Source organism: Vipera ursinii, assembly GCF_947247035.1.
Source record: "Vipera ursinii genome assembly, chromosome: 3".
Lineage (NCBI taxonomy): Eukaryota > Metazoa > Chordata > Lepidosauria > Squamata > Viperidae > Vipera > Vipera ursinii.
The window spans coordinates 1,346,375-1,367,590 of NC_139516.1; the positions used below are offsets into that span (position 1 = coordinate 1,346,375).

Below are 21,216 nucleotides of genomic sequence, written 5' to 3' on the forward strand. Positions count from 1 at the left end.
ATATATATAAACCTTGGTGGAGCAGTGGGCTAATGCCTCCTTAAGTAACACCAGCTGCCTGCAATTAGTGCAGGTTCGAGTCCCACCAGGCTCAAGGTTGACTCAGCCTTCCATCCTTCCCAGGTAGGTAAAATGAGGACCCAGATTATTGGGGGCAATTAAGCTGACTTTGTAATAATGCCGCTTGGGGTGTGTGTGTGAAAGCCCTAATAAGCAGGCATATACATAGAATGAAGGCTACTGCTAAGCTTGTAAGCCGCCCTGAGTCTTCGGAGAAGGGCGGGATATAAATGGAATTAAAATAAATAAATAAAAAAAAATACTCAGAGGACCCTCAGCCACCACCACCCCCCAATTGCAAGGGGAATTGAGCCATCGGGCCCCTCTTCCTGCCATCTCTTCCCCGCTGCCTCGGAGGCCGGAGTAGCGTGGGGATTACTTAACCTCCTGACACTTTTACTTAACGTCACAATTTTGCAATTTCGCCGGGCCAGAAATCAAGGCTGAAAAGGAAGGGGGGGAAGAAGAAAAAAAAACATGATTTGATTTCAGTTTTGCTTCTTGACCCATAGCTGGCCGTTAAGGAGCGAAAAAAGAGATCCGCAGAGAAGCAGAAGGAAAATCGATAGCGGGAGAAAGGAATATTTCTATTTTTGAAGGCTGCCTCCCCAGCGTCCCCGGGATGACAGCGCCGTTCCGATTCAACAACTCCCTCCTTTATTTTGTTAAATTTTATATGCCACCCGGATCGCTCTTCAGGGATGCCAGAGGGGGTCCTTCGCAGCTCCATCAGATTGGGTGTGTGTGTGTCTCTCTCTCTCTTCCGTTGCCCACAGACTCCACAGGTTGGAGATGTCCAGAGCTTTGATGATGGAATCTGCACCTGGTTCCTTTTCGCAGCTGCCAAGTGCAGGAGAGTCCCTGGGCAGACAAAGGGGAGGGAGGGGCTGCTTGGCCCAGCTTGAGGCTTGGGGGGGGGGGTTGCTCAGACCCCCTCCCAGGAAGAGGGTTTTCAGCACATGGGCCTGTTTGCTTTTCCCCTGCTTGCAAAGCCCTCTAAATCAGGGCTGTGGGACTTGGCTCTGGCTAGCCCAGGGCTAGGCCACCTTGGCTCATTTATGACCGGTGGACTTCAACTCCCAGAATTCCTGAGCCAGCCCTGCTGAGGGAAAAGGGAGAGGTTTCCATGCTGAGCCATGCTGGCTCAGGAATTCTGGGAGGTGAAGTCCACCAGTCATAAAAGAGCCAAGGTGGCCTACCCCTGGGCTAGGCTAAAGAAAAGAAGGAATAGGGGGAGACATGATAGCAGCGTTCCGGTATCTGAGGGGCTGCCCCAGAGAAGAGGAGGGGGCCACGTTATTCTCCAAAGCACCAGAGGGAAGGAAGAGAAACAATGGATGGAACCTGGAATTAAGGAGAAGCTTCCTAACTGTGAGGACAGTTAAAGAGTGGAACAGCTTGCCTCCAGAAATCGTGGGCGCTCCATCACTGGAGGTTTTTAAGAAGAGGCTAGAGTAGACAGTCATTTGTCTGTGATGGTCTAGGTTCTCCTGCTTGAGCGGGGGGCTGGACTAGAAGACCTCCAAGGTCCCTTCCAGCCTCTATTCTATTCTATTCTATTCTATTCTATTCTATTCTATTCTATTCTATTCTATTCTATTCTATTCTATTCTATTCTATTCTATTCTATTCTATTCTATTCCATATTCCATATTCCATATTCCATATTCCATATTCCATATTCCATATTCTATTCTATTCTATTCTATTCTATTCTATTCTATTCTATTCTATTCTATTCTATTCTATTCTATTCTATTCTATCCTATCCTATCCTATCCTATTATTTCTATTCTGAAAACACGATTTTGCATACCTGGCAACTTTTAAGATGGGTGGACTTCAACTTCCAGAATTCTGGGAGTTGAAATGGACGAGTCTTAAAGCTCCCAAGGTTGGACACAGACACATCCCTCCCCGGATGAATGAGGCAGCCAGCCCGGAAAGGCCAAATTAGATCAATTCATAACCCACCAGGTGATTATTGTTATTTATTTATCCAATTGATATGGTGTCCCTCTCAGCAAGGCTTCGGGCAGCAAACAAGAGTTAGACTAGAATACAAACGATCACTCTACATGCTGCAAAAGTGAAAACAACCCAGCAGTCAGAAAACATCAACCCAAAGTATTAGCGTCAAGCAAGGAGCGGCTCCTTGCACAGCCTCAGTTAGCCAGGATCAGCCACGATCCGTGTCCTCAATCAACTCTTTTAAAGGTGCTGAGGTCGAGAAGCATGGCTTACCGGAGGACAAGGGAACCTAAGATCTGGGGTCACAGGGAATGAGTAGGCCATGTGGCATCTGGGGCCCCCAAGGGCCACACAGCCAGAGGAGCATCAAATCCTTCTGGAAAAGGAGAAGAAACTGGGGGGTTAAAGGTCTCCGTGGCCAACGCCTCTCAACCAAGAATCAGCCAAGAAACTTTGTAAATACAAACCAGACCAACTTTAATCATTCAAAATAACAGCCCCCCCCAAAAAAAACCCATCAGAAGGTCCCCTTTCTCCCGAACGTCTCTCTTGCACCCCAAGTTGCAGGAGGTCCTGGTCAAGGGTGCCTCAGAAGTTCTCCAGAAGCTCCACAATCCGCCTCTGCTCGTTCTCCTGGAATTCGGGGTTCTTCCCATCTCCGATGTTTTCCGCGTACTCTGCAAGTAGGCCAGAGGAGGTCTGAGTAAGAGGAAGGGTCCTTCTGAGCCCCCCACCCGCTGCCCAAAGAGAAGGGCTCAGCTCAGTCGCTCAGTTGCCTCCTCCATCCCTTTGCCACCCAAGTCCTCTCAGTCTGGGGAGGCGGACAGGCCAAAATTCGCGCCCTTCGCTCGTTGCGGTTTAAAATTTCTATTAGTTTACCAGAATATAAAACCAGAAATGAAATGAAAATAATAATGGGAAACTAGGGGAGAAAGAGAGGAAAAGGAGAAAGGGGGGGTGGAAGGGGGGGGAAAGGAAGAAAAAGGCCTTGACCTCTGACTCTTTTCAGCAGCGTAGAAGATAACAATAACATAACCGTTGTGGCCTCAGCTTTCTACTTTTACGCAATGATGTGACACCAGGGATTCCTCTAGCAACAAACTGAGATGGTGTAGGTTCTTCTGCTTGAACAGGGGCTGGACTAGAAGACCTCCAAGGTCCCTTCCAGCCTCTATTCTATTCTATTCTATTCTATTCTATTCTATTCTATTCTATTCTATTCTATTCTATTCTATTCTATTCTATTCTATTCTATTCTATTCTATTCTATTCTATTCCATTCCATTCCATTCCATTCCATTCTAGTCTAGTCTAGTCTAGTCTATTCACATCTGGACAACTCTGGCACAGGAGTCGTGCTTCCTCTGAGGAAGAGGGGGGCAGCTGTGGAGTCCTTGATGCTCTCTGAGCTGGGTTGTTTTCTTGCAGACATTTCATGACCCAAACTAGGGCTATTATCAGGGCTGGTAGGCCACGGGATCGGCTGTCTTTTCATGCACTAGTGCCGTGGTGGCGAATGAATGCTAGAAGGGGAGTGGGATTGGAGGAGGAAAGGGGGGGGAAGAAGTGGATTTAACGAAGGATGAGGGGGGACATGATAGCAGTCTTCCAGTATCTCAGGGGCTGCCCCAAAGAAGAGGGAGTCAAGCTCTTCTCCAAAAGCACCAGAAGACAAGGACAAGAAGCAACGGATGGAAACTCATCGAGGAGAGAAGAAGCAACCTAGAACTAAGGAGAAACTTCCTGACTGTGAGGACAATTAAGCTTTGGAACTACCTGCCTCTAGAAGCTGTGGATGCTACAACACTGGAGGTTTTTAAGAAGAGACTGAACATCCCATTTGTCTGAAATGGTGTAGGGTCTCCTGCCTGGGCAGGGGGTTGGACTAGAGGACCTCAACGGCCCCTTCCAATTCTTTTATTCTCTTATTCTGGGTCCCAAGCAGCTCATTGCTGCAAGGAAGCAATCTCGGCTCTTTGGGGCTTCTAGAGGGAGTCCCCCCCGGACACACCTGTGATGGCACAGCGATGACCCGTGGAGGGGGGGGAAGAGCATCAAAGGGGGCTGTTTGCCAGCCTCTCAGCGAGAGACTGACTCCGTCCTGGCAGCTGCTACAAAATGCCACTCATGGGCATCTGGAGGGACGGAAAGGCGACGCGGGCATCGTCGCCCGATTGAGCCCGGAGGGAGCAAGAGACGATGTAGCCTCTCTGGAGCCGCCATGCAGGAAGGACGCAGGCTGCTGTAGCACCGGGAAGGCGGCCCCCCTGCCTGCCTGATAAGCGAAGGGCCACCTTTGAGGAAGGAGTCCTTCTGGGACCTTCCTGGCCCTCGGATCCAACAGGACCCATCAGGCATCCCTCTTGCCCCACAGATGGAATAGTATGGGTGTGTTTGTGTGTCCAACCTTGGAACTTCAAGACTTGTGGACCCCAACTGCCAGAATGCCCCCAGCCAGCATAGCTGGCTGGGGGAATTCTGGGAGTTGGGGTCCACAAGTCTTAAAGTTCCCGAAGTTGGACGCCTTTGGTCTCCTGCTGAAGCAAAGGGTTGGACTAGAAGACCTCCAAGGTCCCTTCTCACTCTGGTCTTCTGCCTTCTGAGGGTTTGCAGGCGAGGCTTTTGGAGAGCAGAGGAAGCCGGGGGGGGGGGGTGGGTGGGTCTCCTGCAAAAGGATGAGGTCACATCCAATGCACACACCCCCCCCTTGGGTTTTCTGGCCCCTTGTCCAGCATGCCTGCAGCACTTGGGGTTCTCTAAGAAGAAGAAGAAGGGGATTCTGGGTGGGTGGGCAGGCTCCCCCCCTCCCCCTTCCAGGGCGCTTGCAAGGAATTCCAAGAGCTTCTCCCTGCCTCTCATCTCCCCCACGTCCCCCCCCTCCCGCCTGTCTCCGGCTTCCCTGTGAAAGGGAGCACTGGATCCCTCCCAGCCGTTCTCCTCCGCCCTTCCCCCTCCTCCCAAGGGATCCATCAGCTGTCAGGCTGGCAGAGAAACAGGGAAAATATGCAGGCCATAAAAAGCAGGCTCCAAAGCAGGCTGCCAATTAGCATGCAACAGAGGAGGAGGAGGAGGAGGGGGGGGGAGGAGGAGGAGGAAGAGGAGGAAGAAGAGAAGGAGGGGAGGAGGAGGAGGAGGATTGGGGAGAGGGGGGGACCCTGCAGGGAGAGCAGCAAGCAAGGGGGTGGGTCAGAGGACCCCCACGAGAGCCCCCCCCAAGGCTGGGGCCTCCCCAAGTGGCGCCCTGCCCCCTTCCTCTCCCCCCCCCCACCTGCCAGAGGAGCAGCAAGTGGCCTTCAGGTGCTCAAAATCCCCCCCCCGTCTTCTCAGAGGCGGCCACAAACACCCCCCAAAGGATCCACTAACCCACTGCCACATTCAGGGTCTGTGTGTGTGTGGGGGGGGCGGGAGGCTTTGGGCGGCTCCCCAACTTTCCCAGTGTATCAGAACCAGGTCTCGCCCTCCCAGTGGGGCAGGCCTGCCTGGTTCTCGGCTTGCAGACCCCAGAATCTGACCCCCAGGCAACCTTGGCAGCAAAGGCCCCCCCTGCCCTCCCCCCCTCGGCCTGCCCCTGTTGCTGCTGGCTTTGCAGGCAAAGTGACCTTCGCTGGTGGCTCAGCCGGACCCCCCCCCAGTCCTCCCCCCCCAAGGAAGGCCAGCGGGTCTCCTGGCCAGGGGAGGGGAGCCCTGTGGGGGGGGCTCTGAGTCAGCCCCTCCCTCCCTCCCTGTGCTCACCTTTGATGATGTGCCGGACGATCTTGATGGAGCTTCCGCGCATGTTCAGGATTTGATGCACCCTCTGGCGGATCTGGGGGGGGGGGAGAGAAAAGGGGGGGATAAAGGGGTCTCTGTTGGGGGGCAGGAAGTCCGCCTTTGGGGAAGCCATGGGGCGGATTGCTCTGGGCCCAGCGTGTTTTGAATTTTTTTAAACGACTTTTAAGTTCCTGATAATCACAATAGGCGGATTACTTTGCGTATGTTGTGGCGGCTTTGTTGTACCTCACAACTGTTTGCGAGAAGGACAAAGAGGCAGCAGTTGCAAGTCCTTCGTGGGGCAGACCCCAGAGGACCTCCGGCGGGGGGGGCTGTGGAAGGCTGCAGGACCCCCACTTCTGCAAACTGAAGCACCGCAGTGGGTCGGGAACTGCACCAGGGGAGAAAGCAAGGGGTGGTGAGTTCTAGTCCTGCCTTAGGCACAAAAAAGTGTCTGGGCGACTCTGGGCCAATCACCAGGAGATGGCGAGTTCCAGTCCCGCCTTAGGCATGAAAGCCAGCTGGGTGCTTTGGGCCAGTCCTCTCTCTCTCAGCCCGGTCTACCTTGCAGGGTGGTTGTGCAGAAAACAGGAGTAGGTTATTTGTGAAAACAATAAAGGGGAGATGCAAATACATAAATAATATCCGTCAATAAAAGAAGGGCCGAGCCATGGGGGGGGGGAGGACGGAGGGCAGGGCCGGCCGGTCCTACCTGAGGGATGCCGGCATTGCTGATCTCCGCCATGATGTAGCAGATGAGCTGCAGCACGAAGAGGCCGGCGTCCAGGCGCCGGAGGTAGAACTCCTCCTCCGTGTCGTCGTCAATGATCTCCCCACGGCGCACCATGTCCTGAGAGGGGCAGCCATTCGGATCCAGAATCACGGAGCTGAAAGGGGCCTCAGAGGGCTTCTAGTCCAACCCCCCTCTCAAGCAGGCAGAGTTCATAGGGGAAGGACTGAGTCCACGCCTGCTTCACTTGGCAGCGCCTACAACTTCTGAGGGGTCCTTGGCGCTCTCTGAGCTGGGCGGTTTCCTTGCAGACGTTTCATGACCCAACTAGGGGAACTTCATCAGGGCTAGAAGGGAGGAGGAGGAAGAGGAGGAGGAGGAGGAGGAGGGCGACTGTGGGGTCCTTGGTGCTCTCTGAGCTGGGCGGTTTCCTTGCAGACGTTTCATGACCCAACTAGGGAACTTCATCAGGGCTAGAAGGGAGGAGGAGGAAGAGGAGGAGGAGGAGGAGGAGGGCGACTGTGGGGTCCTTGGTGCTTTCTGAGCTGGGTGGTTTTCTTGCAGACGTTTCATGACCCAACTAGGGAACATCATCAGGGCTAGAAGGGAGGAGGAGGAAGAGGAGGAGGAGGAGGAGGAGGGCGACTGTGGGGTCCTTGGTGCTTTCTGAGCTGGGTGGTTTTCTTGCAGACGTTTCATGACCCAACTAGGGAACATCATCAGGGCTAGAAGGGAGGGGGATTTGTAGGGGGGAGGAGGAGGAGGAGGAAGAGAAGGAGGAAAAGGAGGTGGAGGAAGAGGAGGAAGAAGAGGAGGATGTGGAGGAGGAGGAGGAAGCAGAAGAGGAGGTGGAGGAAGAGAGGAGGAGGAAGAAGAGGAGGAGGAGGAAGCTGAAGAAGAGGTGGAGGAAGAGGAGGAGGAAGAAGAGGAGGATGTGGAGGAGGAAGATGTGGAGAAGGAAGAAGAAGCAGAAGAGGAGGTGGAGGAAGAGGAGGAGGAAGCTGATGAAGAGGTGGAGGAAGAGGAGGAGGAAGAAGAGGAGGATGTGGAGGAGGAAGATGTGGAGAAGGAAGAAGAAGCAGAAGAGAAGGTGAGGAAGAGGAGGAGGAAGCTGAAGAAGAGGTGGAGAAGAGGAGGAGGAAGAAGAGGAAGAGGAGGAAGATGTGGAGAAGGAAGAAGAAGCAGAAGGTGAGGAAGAGGAGGAGGAGGAAGCTGAAGAGGAGGTGGAGGAAGAGGAGGAGGAGGAGGAGGAGGAAGCTGAAGAAGAGGTGGAGGAAGAGGAGGAGGAAAAAGAGGAAGAGGAGGATGTGGAGGAGGAGGAAGATGTGGAGAAGGAAGAACAAGCAGAAGAGGAGGTGGAGGAAGAGGAGGAGGAGGAAGCTGAAGAAGAGGTGGAGGAAGAGGAGGAGGAAGAAGAGGAAGAGGAGGATGTGGAGGAGGAGGAAGATGTGGAGAAGGAAGAAGAAGCAGAAGAGGAGGTGGAGGAAGAGGAGGAGGAAGAAGAGAAGGATGTGGAGAAGAAAGAAGAAGCCTAAGAGGAGGAGGAGGAGGACTGTGGGGTCCTTGCTGTCCTCTGAACTTGCTTGTTTTCTTGCAGGCCTGGCATGACCCAACTAACACCATCCGTGCTTGAAGAGATGAGGTTCCCTAGTTGGGCCATGAAACCTCCTGCCGACCCCTTTCTCTCAGGGATGGTCCAGAGGGACCTCCGGGAAAGCATTGGCCCTAGATGCCCTCCCCGGCCAGCAGCCTCCAGGTGGCCCCTCAGCCTTGAGGTCAGAAGGCCACAAAACAGGTTTGGTGGGGGCGGAGAAGACCTTCCCTCCTTCAAGGGTCGCCCTTCCGGCGCTCAGCCGCCCTGTGCCCAGAAAGGTGACTCTACGACCAAAGACGTGACGGGGACTGAATCCTGTGGGACATGCGACGGATGGACTCCGTTCACAGGGCTCCCCTGGACACCCTCCGGCTGGACAGAAGGGCTGATGCTGCTTCTTTCGGGGTCCTTGCTCAGGAGACCAACGTGGGAGCTGCAGGTATCCTGCAGAGATGATCTCAAGAGGGATCTCGGAGTCCTAGTGGACGATCACTCGGCCGTGAGCCAGCCGTGTGCAGCAGCAGCCAAAAAAGCTAACAGAGGCACAGAATCTAGATCACGCGAGGTATTAGTACCGCTTTATAAAACCCCAGTGAGGCCACACCTGGAACACTGCAGCCAATTTTGGTCACCATGTCACAAAAAAGATGTTGAGAGTTTGGAAAAAATTCAGAGAAGAGCCACTAAGATGATCCAAGGCCTGTAGACTGAAACATACGAAGAACGGCTGCGGGACTTGGGTCTGGCTAGTCTAGAGAAAAGAAGAAATAGGGGAGACACGATAGCAGCGTTCCAGTGTCTGAGGGGCTGCCACAAGGCAGGGGGGGTCAGGTTGTTCACCAGAGCACCAGAGGGAAGGACAAGATACAATGGTTGGAAACTGACCAAAGAGAGAAGCAACCTGGAATTAAAGAGAAACTTCCTGACAGTGAGGACAATCAACCAGTGAAACTCCTTGCCTCCAGAAATTGTGGGCGCTCCATCACTGGATATTTTTAAGAGACTTGACATTCACCTGTCTGAGACGGTGTAGGTTCTCCTGCTTGAGCAGGGGGCTGGACTAGAAGACCTCCAAGGTCCCATTCTATTCTATTCTATTCTATTCTATTCTATTCTATTCTATTCTATTCTATTCTATTCTATTCTATTCTATTCTATTCTATTCTAGTTTAGTCTAGTCTAGTCTAGTCTATTATTATTCTATTATTATTCTATTCTATTCTATTCTATTCTATTCTATTCTATTCTATTCTATTCTATTCTATTCTATTCTAGTCTATTATTATTCTATTATTATTCTATTCTATTCTATTCTATTCTATTCTATTCTATTCTAGTCTAGTCTATTATTATTCTATTATTATTCTATTCTATTCTATTCTATTCTATTCTATTCTATTCTATTCTATTCTATTCTATTCTATTCTATTCTATTCTATTCTATTCTATTATTATTCTATTCTGTTATTCTTCTATTCCACTCCACTCCACTCTTCTAATTTTCATTCCCTTGTAGCGCTTTCTCACTTTGGACCACATTGTCAGCCACCCACAGTTGCAGAGTCCGTTGGGATGGATGCCATCAAAATTTAAATGAAGAAATAAAGGAACTCCCGGGAATTACAGCTGAGGACCCGGAGAGCCACTCCAGGGGGAAGGACCCCTCTTAGGAACCCAACTCTGTGCCCCGAGACCTTCGCAAGCTGCAACCCCCACCCCGAGGTGGCTGACCTTTTGCTAGCCTCCTGCTGGGATGTTGTTTTGCCAGCCAAGATCTCCTTGTCCCCCTCATGGGTCTGATTTATGGCACGGTGGCCCAGCAAGTGGGCACGCTCTGCTGGGGCCGTTTTTCATCATTAGAGGCAGACCCTGGCATCCCTTCCTCCTGCCGCTTCACCCCCCCATTGCAAGACCACTGAAGAACAGGATAACAGAGTTGGAAGGGATCCTGGAGGTCATCTAGTCCAGCCCCTGCTCAAGCAAGAGACCCTTAGACCACTTCGGACCAATGGCTCTCCAATGGCTTCTTAAATGCCTCCAGTGATGGAGCACCCACCACTTCTGGTGGCAAGCTGTTCCACTGGTTAATTGTCCTCACTGTCAGGAAGTTTCTCCTTAGTTCCAGGTTGCTTCTGTCCTTGACTAGTTTCCATCCGTTGCTTCTTGTCTTGTCTTCTGCTGCTTTGGTAAATAAAATGACCCCCTCCTCCTTGTGGCAGCCCCTCAAATACTGGAATAACTGCTATCGTGTCACCCCTGGTCCTTCTTTTCTCTAGACTGGCCATACCCAATTCCTGCAACTGTTCTTCATGTCAATCATCCCATCAGAATAGAGCTGGAAGGGTCAAGCAGAAGACCTTATCCCTGCCAAGCTTAAAGCTCCCTTTGCTGGTGGAACAAGGATTGCTTCTTAGCTTGCCAACGAAACGGGGGAGGATGGGGAAATGCAATGCAGGCTACAGAGATAAAAGAAGGCAGACCGTGAGAATCAAGGACGATTCACCAGATGCCTGTCCCGACTCAGAGACATTTTCTCATAACAATATTTTTACACCTAATTGGGCAATGTGACCAGTTCAGGGACAGGAGGGGGAAGTCTATACTTTTCCTAGAGGGGTTTGGGCTGGGGTTTGCCCCGGAGCTGGTTTTGCTTTCATATGTGCCAAAATGATGTACTCGATAAAAGTTTTATGTTAAGAGATTGGAATGTCTCAAAGGTGTTTGCTTGGTTGGGTTCGTCAGCTGGAACCTTGACAACATCATTCTGGACCAGCCTCTTCTTAAAAAAACCTCCAGTGTTGGAGCACTCACACCTTCTGGAGGCAACGTCTGTTCTACTGGTTGATTGTCCTCATGGTCAGGAATTTTCCACTTAATTCCAGGTTGCTTCTCTCCTTGATGAGTTTCCATTCGCTTGAATAGCCCATACGTCGGAAACTTGACACCGTTGCTTCTTGTCCTGCCTTCTGGTGCTTTGGAGAATAGCTTGACCCCCTCTTCTTTGGGGCAGCCCCTCAAATACTGGAAGACTGCTATTGTGTCTCCCCTATTTCTTCCTCTTCTTTAGACCAGCCCAACCCAAGTCCTGCAGCCCTTCTTCGTATGTCTTAGTCTCCAGGCCTTGGATCATCTTAGTTGCTCTTCTCTGCACTCTTGCCAGAGCCTCAATATCTCAACACTGCTGAGGGAAGGAGGAGGGGGGGCATTTGGGGCTCTTCTGCCAAGTGGGGGCACCCCGACCTGGGACACCTGCCTAGGAGAGCCAAAGCTGATCCGAAGGGCCCAGAGAGGCCCCTGAGATGTGTCCAGGGTCACCACACGAGGCCTGGGCAGCGTCCCTGCTTTGCTAGACCCCCAGCCTTGCTTTCTGCCTCTCCCTTCTTTCCCCTCTGGGAAGGGGTGACTCTCCGCTCTCTTGCTCCAGGACAGGCAGTCCTCACCTTACAACAGTTCATTTAGAGACCGTTCAAAGTTACAACGGCACTGAAAAAAGAGACTCAGGACCCCTTTTCACACTGATGCCCGTTGCAGCATCTCCGTGTTCAGATGTTTGGCAACTGCCTCGTATTTATGACGGTCGCCGTGTCCCAGGGGGATCACGCGATCCCCTTTTGCGACCTTCTGATATGGGGGGGGAGCCAGATTCACTTAACAACCGTGTGATTGACTTAAACAACTGCAGTGATTCACTTAAAAACGGTGGCAAGAAAAGGACCTAAGATGGGGGCAAAACTCACTGAACCGTTGTCTCGCTTAGCAACAGGGTCCAATTGTGGTCGTAAGTTGAGAAATATATATATATATATAAATATATATAAAATATAATTATATATATATGTAATTATATATGTATATATATATTATATATATGTACATATATATATTATCTATCTATCTATCTATCTATCTATCTATCTATCTATCTATCTATCTATCTATCTATCTATCTATCTATCTATCTATGCAAGACAGATACACGTTTGTAATCTTCCCGTTACGATTTCAGATTGCGCATTCTGCGTTTTGTTATTTTATTCCTCTGTTCCTTTTTGTTGAAAAGTGGATGTGCCAGAGGAGAAATAAAATAAATAAATCAGTGCCAATTTTTCCCCCCTCTCTAACCTGCCAGGATACGACATCCTGATGAGGGCTCAGGTGCCATCCTTCTCCACCGTGAGATGCCCGGTGCTGATGGGAGGAGACAGCAGCGAGATGGGCTCCCCTGATGCTCAGCAGCCTTTCCTGCCGCTAATGAGGCTGGACTGACAGCCCGAAGAAGGAAGGGGACCCCAGCCCCCCCCCGGGCCTCGGAGTCTCCTTTCTCAACAGCCTGCTTTCCGAAATTGTGGGCGCCCCATCACTGGAGGTTTCTAAGAAGAGACTGGACAGCCACTGGTCTGAAATGGTATATGTTCTCCTACTTGAGCAGAGGGCTGGACTAGAAGACCTCCAAGGTCCCTTCCAGCTCTATTCTATTCTATTCCTTATTCTCTATTCTATTCTGTTCTGTTTTGTTCTGTTCTATATTCTATTCTATTATTCTATTCCATTCCATTTTCTATTTTCTATTTTCTATTATTTTCTATTTTCTATGTTCTATTATTTTCTATTTTCTATTATTTTCTATTTTCTATTCTATTCTGTTCTATTGTTCTATTCTATTCTATTCTATTCTATTCTATTCTATTCTATTCTATTCTATTCTATTCTATTCTATTCTATTCTATTCTATTCTATTCTATTCTATTCTATTATTTTCCTATTCTATTCCATTCCATTCAAGAAAAGTCGCAGAATGGGGCCAAGCTCATTTAAGAACTGTCTCTCTTAGCAATGGACATTTTGGCCTCCATTGTGGTTGTAAGCTGAGGACTGCCTGCACATGGGCTGTTCCCATGGATCCCATGCACCACTGCCGCTGACGCCCTCCGGCCCTCGCTAGGGCCATCTGCAGCCACCCGCCCGGTCAGGCGCCTTCCAATCCGCCGGGAAGCGACCCGCGGCTGGTGGCTTCTCCCCCTCCCCCCTCCTGGCTGCCCTGGCAGGATCCCATTTCTGCCTTTGGAGGTGGTGGCACAATTATCATCTCATTTAGGAGCCATTAGCATGCAAAATGCCCAGAGAGAACGTTTTATTGAATCAACCTGCTGAGCATAATTTCCACACGGAACTGAGGAATAATGTATTAAGTCATCGCCTGCCTCAGTCGCCCTTCCGTTAATGGGGCTGCCTGTCGCTGGTGCCCTCCGCCTCTGGACCTCTGGGGAGGGTGGGGGCCGGGCAGCTGCTCACCTCCTTCCCCCGCCCCCCAAGGAAAGAGGGTGGTGGCAGGGAGCCCAAAGCCTTTCCTCCGTGGCCTTGCGTGGCTCCCTCCGCCCAGCCCCGAAGGGCAGAGAAACAGCATCCGCACAAGGTCTCCCCACCAAATGGATCGGAGCCCAACCAACACAAGCCCTAGAAAGAACGACACGGCCGGGCATCAAGAACATCTCGGGAACTACCACGACCCCATGGCATCAGCGTAGCACACCGGCACAACCGAAGCCCTTCACAACACCCTACGCAAACGGAAAGAGCCCGTAGCCCCAGAAGGAAAAACAGGAGTCATCAGCAACCTGCAGTGCAAGGACTGCAACAGCCCCCACCGAGGACAGAGAGGCCGGCAACACACAACCGACAGTCGGAAGACGGGGCGAAAGCTCCTTACCTGCACAACGCTTGGACAGACTCAGCCGGAGTTTCAACTGGGAAACTGAGGCCAGGCCAGGTCCAAAAAGGCCAGGGAGATCCTAGAAGCCATCCAGGGACACGCAGGCATTAATTAAGCTCTGCAGACGATGCAAAAGGGACCCTCACCCAGCCCCAAAAGGGAACAAAGAGAGCAAAATCAGTACCTAGATTGACTCCAAGATTAACATCAGACCAGCATTGAAGCAAGCAAGACCCCAATCAAGAAACTGCCAGAGAGGCCAACAGCCCAAACAAAGAATTCGTAAGACCATCCCCACCAACACTGACGGGGAAAGACGCCAGAACATGAACTGACAGCAAACCCCACTCCTTACGCGCACTGATGATGTTCCCCAGTTGGGCCATGAAACGTCTGCAAGGAAACAACCCAGCTCAGAGGGCACCAAGGACCCCAAAATCTTCTTCTTCTTCCTCCTCCTCCTCCTCTCTGCAAACCCCCCTCCCTTCTAGCACTGATGATGTTCCCTAGTTGGGCCATGAAACGTCTGCAAGGAAACAAGCAAGCTCAGAGGGCACCAAGGACCCCAAAATCTTCTTCCTCCTCCTCCTCCTCCTCCTCCTCTCTGCAAATCCCCCTCCCTTCTAGCACTGATGATGTTCCCTAGTTGGGTCATGAAACGTCTGCAAGAAATGATCCAAGCTCAGAGGGCACCAAGGACCCCACAGCCATCCTCCTCCTCCTCTCCACAAACCACCAAGTTCAGAGAGCACGAGGGACCCCACAGTCCCCCTCCCCCTCCTCCATTCTGCAAAACCCTCCCCCATCTGGCACTGATTATCTTGGGGGTCGCTAACTCCCAGCCTGCAGCCCATCCAGAATCAGGCTGTGGAAGTGGTGGGTGTTTGTGTACAAAAGCTCACTCACGGGAGCAATGGATGTTTTGCGTTCACAAAAATGGAGCTCTGCGCACGCGTGTGGGCCTGCCACTCACACAGAACCATCCCCCTCTCGCGCACGCCTGGTGCCAGGCTGCCAAGCCAGAAAGGTTATGGATGATGTTACCCAGCTGGGTCAAGAAATGTCTACCAGAAAAACCAGCCAGCTGAGAGAGCATCCGGGACCCCCCAGTCCCTCTCCTCCTCCTCTTCCTCCTCTGCAAACTCCTCTTCCTTCCTTCTGTCACTGATGATGTTACCCAGCTGGGTCAAGAAACGTCTTCCAGAAAGCCAGCCAGCTCAGAGAGCATCCGGGACCCCCCAGTTCAACCCTGAGCCCCAAATATTCCCTCCTTGGGGGTTTCTGACGTGTGTTGCCCCAGGAGGCAGCTGTATGTGTGTGGGGTAAGACTTACATGCTTTTCACCTTCGATCTTCTTATCGGCCACCTGCATGGCGTCCAGGTATTTGAAATAGAGCTCCATCAGCCTGTCCACCTGGAGGAGAGAAGGACACTTCTCTGGGTTTCTGTTCTTTCTTTGTGCGTCTGCCCGCCTCTCCGCGGGACGCAGGCAAGGACTCTCGGCCCTTTCGTGCAGCTCTCCCCCGTGTCTTGTTCCCGGGGATAGAGTGCCTCTGAACACGGCAGCTCCATTTAGCCCTGCTGGCTTGCAGCGACTGACTAGACTTCCTCTCACCTGCTCGGTAAATTTCAGGGCGGGGGAAAGATATCAGTTCTGATGAAATGGCTTGGCGAAGGCTTGCCGTGGCCGCCTCCCCCTTGCGCTGCCACGGAGTTTCAGAACGGACACTCCTCCCGATCCAAAATGATTTGCAGGGACCTGGTGAGGCCCGATCCTGGTGGGGCTGCCCAAACAGCCGCGGGGAAGGAGGGCTGCCAGCCTTTGGGCACCTTCTGGGCAGCCCCACCAGGACGGAGGGTGCCCAGCTGGCACAGCAGTCTTTCCTTTGCCTTTCTTTGTGAGACCCGGACTCCGGGCTGCCCCACCGCTCACCTTCTCGCTGTCGTTCTCCGTGAACTTGTTGAGCAGCCGTGTCCTCTGCTGAGCCCGCAGGTTCCTCAGGAGCGAGGCCAGGATGGAGCAGACGTGCTCTGGGGACAGAAGGGGGGGGGGGAGAAAGGCAGAGGTGAGCGTGGAACAATTTTTAAAAATTATTATTTACGTCTATGCGGGGGGGTTCTCAGTCATCCAGGATCATGGTTGTCCCAAAGGGGGCTTTTTTTTCAGGAAGCAAGTCGACTTCCTCGTTTTCTTCTCCTGGAAGACCTTTCGCTTCCCACCCCAGAAGCTTCCTCAGTTCTGGCCGGTTGGTGGGGGGTGGGGTGAAAGGATTTAATTTAATTTTATTTTATTTTATTAAATTTATATACCGCCCTTTCCCGAAGGACTCAGGGCGGTTTACAGGGCATTTAAAACAACCAGTACAAAAGTTAAAAACAAATTAAAAAAAGATTAAATCATCCCTAAAATTAAAAACCCCAGTTAAAAATTCTCAGCCTGGGCCAGAAAGCTCGAAGAGCCAGGTCTTCAGGCCCCGGCGGAATGAACGGAGGTCGGGGGAGATCCTCAGCTCCACTGGCAGCTGGTTCCAGAGGGCAGGCGCCCCCACTGAGAAGGCCCTATCCCTGGGTGTTACCCACCGGCAATCTCTCACCGGCGGCACCCTGAGCAGACCCTCCCTGTGGGAGCGCACTGGACGAAGGGAGCTTGATGCCGGCAGCAGGTGTTCCCTTAAATATCCCGGACCCTCGCCATTTAGGGCTTTATAGGTCATCACCAGCACCTTGAATCTCACCCGGAGGGCAACCGGAAGCCAATGCAGCTCGCGGAGTAGAGGTGTTACGTGGGAGTAACGGGAAACCCCCATCACGACTCGCGCGGCCGCATTCTGCACCAGCTGAAGCCTCCGAGTGGTCCTCAAGGGCAGCCCCATGTAGAGAGCGTTGCAGTAGTCTAACCGGGAGGTCACGAGCGCATGAGTGACTGTGCGTAGGGCATCTCGGTCCAGATAGGGACGCAACTGGCGCACCAGGCGAACCTGGGCAAAAGCCCCCCTGGTCACGTCTCCTATGTGGTCTTCCAAACTGAGCCGTGAATCCAGGAGGACACCCAGGTTGCGGGCCCTATCAACGGGGGGTAACACCTCACCCCCCATTGTTAAAGGTGGAATGAACTGGTTAGGATTGATGCTACTTGCAGACAGCTGGTCCTTCTTTTAGAGCAGGGGTCTTCAAACCTGGCCCTTTTTATGACTGGCGGACTTGCAACTCCCAGAATTGTGGGCCTCGACTCCCAGCGTGCCTGGCCGAGGAATTCTGGGAGTTGAAGTCCACCAGTCGTAAAAGGGCCAGGTGTGAAGACCCCCGTTTCAGAGGGTCGTGGTGGTGTGTGGCTGTGTGTGCTTTTTCCTAGGCTGCATCAACAGAGAGATCGAATCAAAGCCGTAGGAAGTGTGTCAGTACCGCCTTAAAAAGCCTCGGTGAGGCCACACTTGGAATCCGGCATCCCGTTTTGCTCACCACGATGTAAAAAAGATGTCGAGACTCTGGAAAGAGGGCAGAGAAGAGCAACCAAGAGGATCAGGGCACCGGAGGCTAAAACATATAAGGAACGGTTGCTGGAATTGGGGATGTCTAGTTTAATGAAAAGAAGGGCCAGGGGTGACACGACAGCAGTCTTCCAATATCCAAGGGGTTGCCCCAAAGAAGAGGGAGTCAAGCTATTCTTGTTGTGGGTGCTCCATCACTGGAAGTGTTCAAGAGACCGAACAGCCGTTTGTCCGGGTTGCTACAGGCTCTCCTGCTTGAGCCGAGGGTTGGACTAGAAGACCTCCAAGGTCCCTTCCGACTCTGGCGTTCTGTCATTCTCTCCTTCTTTGCGACAGCCTTTGCCGATCTGGCTTTGTTCGGAAGCTCGAGACTTCTGGGGGTGGCTGGCTGGGATCTGGAATAGCAGAGCTCCCCCGGCCCGCTGAACGGCCCCCAGCCCCCGCCTGCCCACTCAGGGATTCTGCTCAGCCGAGCTTCCCTGCCGCAGACAGGCTGAGAGACAGGCCAGAGCCAGGATGCCGGCAGGGCTGGAAATACCCTAATTGGATTGATCTCGACTCCGCTGCCGGTTGTAAAGCAGAATACCAATCCCGGCGTTCGTGGCTGGCATCGGATCAATTTGTGACCGGCTGGCATCGGATCAATTTGTGACCGAGAGCCCTCCGCTTCTCGGCCGCTGCCTCCTCGACGCCCCCCTTTTAATGGGCATCGGCCCAGCGGGGAGGGGGGGGAGAGGAAAAGGCAGGCGGGCGGGCAGAGGGGAAGCAGCCATGGGTGGAAGGTCTTTGGTTGTTTTTTTCTTCAAAGAAACAGCCCCCCCCCCAATTCCCAAAAGCACAACTGTCTGCATCTCCTGAAAAAGCCGCTGAGGGTTTCTGCAGCAAGGAAGCGAGGGAAGAAAAACTAGAAAGAAGAGGAAGGGAGGGAAGAGATAGATAGATAGACAGACAGACAGACAGACAGACAGACAGATAGAGAGATAGAGAGATAGATAGATATAGTGCTCAAAAAAATAAAGGGAACACTTAAACAACACAATGTACTGTATTTAACAGTAGGATGTCTTATCTTGTGTCCCCTTTATTTTTTTGAGCAGTATATTTTTAAGCAGCAGCAACAGCCGAAGGAAGAAGCCAGGCTTTGTGCCCCCCCTTGTGCCAATCGGTGCCCTGGCGCCTCCCTTCTTTCTCCGTTTGTTCTCGGTCAGTCACAGCGGACTGTTCCTCGTCCCGCCTGCCGGATGGAAAAAAGGGGGCCTTTCTCAGCAACCTGCTTGGCAGCGACGAAAAGGCAGTTTTGATTTCACCCCCTGGCTTGGCTCTTCCCTCTGCCCACCCGGAGGGGGGGTGGGTGGGTGGGTGCAGCCTCCTCTGCAGATGAATGGGCCATACGGGCTAGGGAGAAGACTTTTCAGGAAGGAGGCAGCCACGATGGGTACCCTTCAGAGGGTCCGAGGCCGGGAGGGGGGCTCACTGGTGGGACAGCCCAGCCGAGAACCACGGCTGCTTCCAGAGTTGCTATGTTGCAAAGACGGAATATCAGAGGAGTTGGAAGGGGCCTTGGAGGCCTTCTAGTCCACCCCACTGCAGGAGACCTCATTGCATCCTGAAGAAAGAGTTGCCCAATCTTTTCTTGTAAACCTCCAGTGATGGAGCACCCATAACTTCTGGAGGCAGGTTGTTCCACTGGTTAATTGTTCTCACTGTCGGGAAGTTTCTCCTTAGTTCTAGGATGCTTCTCTCCTTGACTAGTTTCCATCCATTGCTTCTTCTCCTGCCTTCAGGTGCTCTGGAGAATAGCTTGACTCCCTCTTCTTTGGGGCAGCTATCATGTCCCCCCCTCGTCCTTCCCTTCATTAGACTAGACATCCCCAATTCCAGCAACTGTTCCTTATCTGTTTTAGCCTCCGGTCCCCCGATCATCTTCGTTGCTTTTCTCTGCCCTCTTTCTAGAGTCTCAACATCTTTTTTTACATGATGGCGACAAAGACTGGATGCAAGACCCTTCCCCCGGTTGTTGCACATGCCCCTTCCCCACAATGCTCGGCCTCTCTCACCGGCAGTAAGCACAGCGACGCTTGGCATGCGGGAACACAAAGTTACCCTGTCTGAAGCAGATAAGGCCACCCTCTGCCAAAGGTCTGCCAAGCGGCACCAGAGTTGGCAGCGGACCCTCCGGCAGGCTGTGCCAGCAGGGCATGGGGAAGGCTTTGCTGGTCTGAAGACGCGGGCCGGCCTCAGCATCTCCCACCGCCAAGCTCTCTGCAGCCCCAAAGTATTCACGAGCATCACTCGGCGGCCCCAACAGGGAATGTGGGTGCTTGGGAAAGGCAAGGCGTTGTGATTCCGTGCCAGCCACTGGACCCGGCAGCTGAATCTGGGGAATCAGAGGAGGAGGAGGAGGGGCCTGGAGAGCCATCAAAGTCGGAGGAAGGCTCTGACGAGCCCCCGGACTTACAATCTGATGAAGAGCCTGGCCCCTCCACTCGTGCTTAGGCTGAGACCCAGCTGTGCTGGGAAGCTGAGTCAGACTCTGAGGATTCACAGCTGGAAGACATCAGACGCTTGCAAATGCCGAAAGGCAACAAGAGCAGGACAGAGGGAGGCAATGGGGCGACTCCAAGGGCGGAGGAGAAAGCATTAAGAAGCCAATGGGGCTGCATAATAAAAAGGGAAGGTGTGGGCGGTGCTGGATGCTGAAGGCAACTGCTGGCAAAGGACTCCAGTTTCATGGGATCATGTTCTGATTGCCTTGCCTGTGAACAATTCTCCGTTTGCATCGTGTTCTGTTTGCTTTTGGGACATTTTGCAGGTCTGTAAATAATATCAAAAGGGGTTGTTTTTCCTGCATTTTCCAGCCTACTTGTTGGAAGAGGGGGTTTGTCCTTTGTGAGTTAACAAGGACTCACATAGGCTGGGGCAGAACAGAAGGTGTCACCACCCAAGCAGGCTCAGCCTAAAAGGGGCAGCCGGGCTGATTGGAGAGATCCCCGTGAAGGCAATTTTCTGCTTCTTAAGGACTCCAGCGCCTGTGTACCCCAAAGCCCCCCCCAAAAAAAGAAAATAAAAAAGACTAAGAGCGTTGCAAGCAAGTCTGGATGTTTATGGAGAGTTTCCATCCTCCAGATCACGGTTGTCCCAAAGGTGCTTTCCCCCCCCAAAAAAGACAACTGGACTTCCTTGGTTATTTTCCTTGAAGGCATTTCGCTTCTCATCCAAGAAGCTTCTTCGGTTCTGACTGAGTGGTGGAGGATTGGAAGATTTACAGGTAAGTCCTTGACTTACAACAGTTCGTTTAGTGAGCTTTCAAAGCTACAGTGGCAGCGGTAAAAAGGGACTTATGACCGTTTTCCCATTTATGTCGTGGCGTCCCCGTGATCTGCCATCAAATGCAGAGCCTTGGCCACCGACTCGTATTTATGACGGTTACGCAGAGTTCCCGGGGTCACGCGATCCCCTTTTGCGACCCCCTCCCTGATGAGCAAAGATAAGGGGGAAGCAGGATTCACTTAACAACCAGGTCACTAATGACTGCAGTGATTCACTTAACAACTGTGGGAACAAAAGTCACGAAGTGGAGCAAAACTGAACAACAGACATTTGGGGCTCAATTTTGGTTGTACGTCTGCTGTATATTCTTTGCAGTCATCTGGTTGTTAATGACCAGCCCTCAAGAGTGTGAACAAGCAAGTGGGAGGGACCTTGGAGTCCTCGTGGACGATCGCTTGGCCATGAGCCAGCCGTGTGCAGCAGCAGCCAAAAAAGCTAACGCCATCCTGGGTTGCATAAACAGAGGCACAGAATCAAGATCATGCGAAGTATTAGTACCGCTTTATAAAACCCCAGTGAGGCCACACCTGGAATACTGCAACCAATTTTGGTCACCATATCACAAAAAAAGATGTTGAGAGTT

The 21,216-nt window shown here is 52.2% G+C and overlaps 2 protein-coding genes across 3 annotated transcripts in view; both read right to left on the reverse strand.

Annotated features, from left to right (window-relative positions):
• Positions 1-2,483: 2,483 nt before the first annotated feature.
• CTNNBL1 (catenin beta like 1) overlaps positions 2,484-21,216 on the reverse strand; it is a 90,916-nt gene continuing 72,183 nt past the window's right edge. For both annotated transcript variants that reach the window (XM_083360868.1, XM_083360867.1), the window contains exons 12-16: positions 15,749-15,846; positions 15,149-15,229; positions 6,494-6,631; positions 5,764-5,836; positions 2,484-2,708 (exon numbers count right to left, since the gene is read on the reverse strand). In XM_083360868.1, coding sequence (XP_083216994.1) covers positions 2,620-2,708; positions 5,764-5,836; positions 6,494-6,631; positions 15,149-15,229; positions 15,749-15,846 — 479 coding nt within the window. In that variant the 3' untranslated portion in view covers positions 2,484-2,619. The remainder of the gene's footprint in view (positions 2,709-5,763; positions 5,837-6,493; positions 6,632-15,148; positions 15,230-15,748; positions 15,847-21,216) is intronic.
• The window catches only part of LOC310639353 (kunitz/BPTI-like toxin), a 210,302-nt gene continuing 206,648 nt past the window's right edge, over positions 17,563-21,216 (reverse strand). The window contains exon 5 of the transcript XR_014492277.1: positions 17,563-17,575. The gene's annotated coding sequence lies outside the window, so the exon portion shown is untranslated. The remainder of the gene's footprint in view (positions 17,576-21,216) is intronic.